The 3342-nt window shown below is 53.6% G+C and overlaps 2 protein-coding genes across 2 annotated transcripts in view; both read right to left on the minus strand.

The window, feature by feature from the left end:
- Window positions 1-468, minus strand: part of BBA_02124 (dihydrouridine synthase) — a gene marked incomplete at both ends in the record, with an annotated part of 1684 nt that extends 1216 nt beyond the window's left edge. The window contains 2 exons of the mRNA XM_008597221.1: window positions 151-332; window positions 422-468. Of these exons, the coding sequence (XP_008595443.1) occupies window positions 151-332; window positions 422-468 (229 nt within the window). The remainder of the gene's footprint in view (window positions 1-150; window positions 333-421) is intronic.
- Window positions 469-828: 360 nt separating this feature from the next.
- BBA_02125 (IBR domain-containing protein) lies at window positions 829-3183 on the minus strand (the record flags this gene model as incomplete). Its single annotated transcript, XM_008597222.1, has 2 exons — window positions 829-2272; window positions 2330-3183. The coding sequence occupies 2 exons, from the start codon at window positions 3181-3183 to the stop codon at window positions 829-831; spliced, it is 2298 nt and encodes a 765-aa protein (XP_008595444.1).
- Window positions 3184-3342: the final 159 nt, after the last annotated feature.

The following is a 3342-nucleotide window of genomic DNA, read 5'->3' on the forward strand; positions in this document are numbered from 1 at the left end:
GAGGTGAAAGGAACATGTCAGGTATTCTTCTTCTTTATTTCTCTTTTTTTTTTTTTTTTTTTTTTTTTTTTTTTTTTTTTCATCTTTCTTTTTGTTTTTTTTTTTTACAAAAAGAAAAAAAAAAGAAAATATGAGGACGGAAAAACGCACCGCTATCCCGCGCAAAGCTGCTGCGATTAAACTCCTTGGCCAGAATCATGGGCGTCCAGCACAGGTCCACGCCGTAGTGGTGCACAGTCTGCCGAAAAGCGAGCTTGCTGTAGCGCACCATGGGAGCGCATGCATAGACAAACTTGTCTTGTTTCCGGCATGCGTCGAATATCTTTAAAGGGCTGTTTATTAATCCCGGGGGGTCAGTTCCAACATAAAAAAAGCTAGAGACGGTGTTGGTGGGCACTTTTGTTGGATATGAAAAACTCACTGTGTTGTAGGGGGCAGCACTGCGCTGTCCACGTCTGTGCTCCCCATGCTTGCCCGTTTTCGACTCTATTAAAAAAAAAAAACAAAAGAGGTAATATCGATACTTTTGCAGGATTCAAATCCGGCTGGTACCGTACTTTTCATAACTCGTCGTATGGGGGTTTGAAACGTTCAAACAGAATCGCCTGCAGAACTTTTTCGGCTGGCTTCACTGAAAAAAAGAAAAGCGGGCCTCGCCGTCTTGCTGGCTTATACACATGACCAAGTTATCACACAGATTTGTCTACAGTATATTTATTATCCCGGTCCATATCGTACAAAACATATAAACACCAGAGTATGCATCAACGCCATTCATGATGATGCCAAAAAAAAAAATAAACAAGTCATTAAACAGTCACTCGGACATCATCCCCGAGTCTCTCTGGCCGTGGTTGGCGCATCGAAGTCAATCCCAAACAAGCCATCCGCATCGCCCACCATTTCCGCCGCCTCGGCTACCGCCAGCAGCATCTTGCGCTCCACAAAGACCTCTTGCATCCACCGCTTCTCCGCCACCACTCGCCGTGCCAGCTCCGTCTCCATCTCGTCAAGCCGGTCCTTGAGACGGTGCTTGACGCTGTACATGAGCTCCTCGCGCATCGTCAGCCCGTCCTGCAGCGCGGTCCGACACGCGTCCAGCTCGGCCGTCTTGCGCTCCTGCCAGAGCCGGTAGCCCCGGTCCATGCGCTGCCGCAACGGGAGCATGGCCGACTCGATTTCAGCCGCGGCGCCTTTGGCCTGGTCGGCCTGGTCGGCCCAGTACGCCTTGAGCTGCGCCTCGTAGTCGTCTTCAATCTTGCGCTCCTTGGCAGTGCGCGCGGCGAGGTCGGCGTCGAGTTCTGCTTGCTTGTGTGCCATGCGTGCCGCAATATCGGCCTTTATGCTGGCCAGCTCCGTCTGCTGCTCCTTTTCGAGCGCTTCTTGCTTGGCCTTGGCGTCAGCGGCCATGTCCTTGGCGTCGGCCTCTTGCTGCCACTCGGCGATGCTCGCTTGCGTCTCGTGCAAGGCGTCCAGTATGCGAGCGAGCTGCTGATACTTGACCTCGACCGTCTGCCGTCGCAAAATCTCACCCCGCGCGCGCTCCTTGTGCATCGCGATTCTGTGCTGTTCTTCCATCTCGGCCTCGCGACGCTCCAGTTCCTCAATCTGCGCCAAAATCTCCCGCAGCTCCTCCGACTCTTGCTGTTCGCGCCGGCGCCGCTCCGCTCGTCGGACCTCTGCCGCGGCTTTTAGCTCATTCAGCTGCGCCATGGTGCATGAGCAGGTGCACCAGCGTCGGCAGCAGACGTAGCAGAATTGATAGCCGCAGCGGCACGTCATGTGCTGGCAGGCCTCGCGGTGCTCGACCAGCGCGCGGCATTTGGAGCAGCGCTTCCAGCCTTCTTCCTCGGCCAGCCGATTCGTCATGTTCATCTCTTGATCCTCGGGACACTCGTTTTTCCCGTGCGCTGGCCGACGGCAAATCGTGCATGTCGAGTGGTTTTGTGAGCATCGAGCGACTCGTTTGGCAAGGTTGATGTTCTTTGGGGGAATCATGACGGAGCATTCCGAGACATGGCAGTATACGCGTTCAGCAATGGGAACCTCCCATTCCGACCGTCGTTGATCGAATGTCGTCTTCAAGTCGCTTGGTATGTTGGCCAAGACTGTGCGGAAAGGAATCTGGTTGAGACAACACTTTGGTGGCCACTGCTGCTCGTTTGCGCAGGCGGCTGTGATGAGTCGGACAAAGCAGTCGTTGCAGTAGCTATGGCAGACAACTTTGACAAGATCCTTCTTGGCAAAGTCATCAAGACAAGACACGCATTCACTAGATGATTTTCTGTCAATTGCACAAACTCGACCAAAGCCCAGCGATCCCGCTTACACCAATTCTTGCGTGTCTGGCACGCGAACAGTCTTGTTTCGGCGCAACTTTTGAAGCGTCTCTTGCGAGTCCGGCGCGGTCGATTCAACATTTGCTCTGCTGAGACGGTTTTCGAGATGTTGAAGAATGGCTTCGCGGGCAGCGCCAGCCGCAGCACTTTCGCCCGTCTCAATACTGCGCTGAAATAACCTTCGAAAGCCAAATTTTCGGCGCCTGTCCACTTGCTGCTGTATGAAACTGCGACGAGCCATCAGCGATGCCGTATCGCAATCCGGTTTAATCTCTAAAATTGGCAAAGTATCAATCTCCTTTTCTTTCTTCGGACTGTCCATGTTGATGGGCAGATATGGTTCCCTATTCTTCGCGGCCTCTAGCGCCTCTGCATCCTCCACTGCCTTGCGCGCGGCCTCTTCTTCCTGTTCACGTTGTAATTGCTGCTCGACTCGCTTTTGCACGTTGGTGATTGACTGGGAAATAATATCAGTGAGCGGTTCCGAAACCACTATCGAAGCATCGGCCAATGCTGCCGGCGGACTGTACAGGCGCCAATCGACCTCGTCCCCCCCACTGGCAACGGGTGGCATCTGCGCTTGATCGAGGGCATTGTGGTGTTTCCGTAGCCATTCGTGCTGTAATTGCGCCAGATATTCTTCAGGGTCCTCTACAATATCGGCCAAGGCTGTGTCGTCGTACGCGCCGGGGATAGCGGGCCGGGAAGACGATGGCGCTGCGCCCATGAGGATGCTGGCTTCCGCTGATGAGCTCCCTTCGTCGGTCGGGACTTGGGCAGTGGAAGCCAGCGAGGATCTCTTAATATTCTCCTTTTTCAGATAGCTGACTTTCATGACTTTCATGGCGAAAAGTGGCAGCAATTCCGAGTCGACGAGCAGTCAACTTGTTCTTCTCCTCCAGGCAGCCGTTGGTGGTGGTTATATGCGTGCCGCCCGCAAAGTGGGCTCACGACCGATCTGCACCGCGGGCACACGAGCTTTGTTTTTCTTTTTTTCTAAAGC

Source organism: Beauveria bassiana (assembly GCF_000280675.1).
Source record: "Beauveria bassiana ARSEF 2860 unplaced genomic scaffold BBA_S00004, whole genome shotgun sequence".
Classification (NCBI taxonomy): Eukaryota; Fungi; Ascomycota; class Sordariomycetes; order Hypocreales; family Cordycipitaceae; genus Beauveria; species Beauveria bassiana.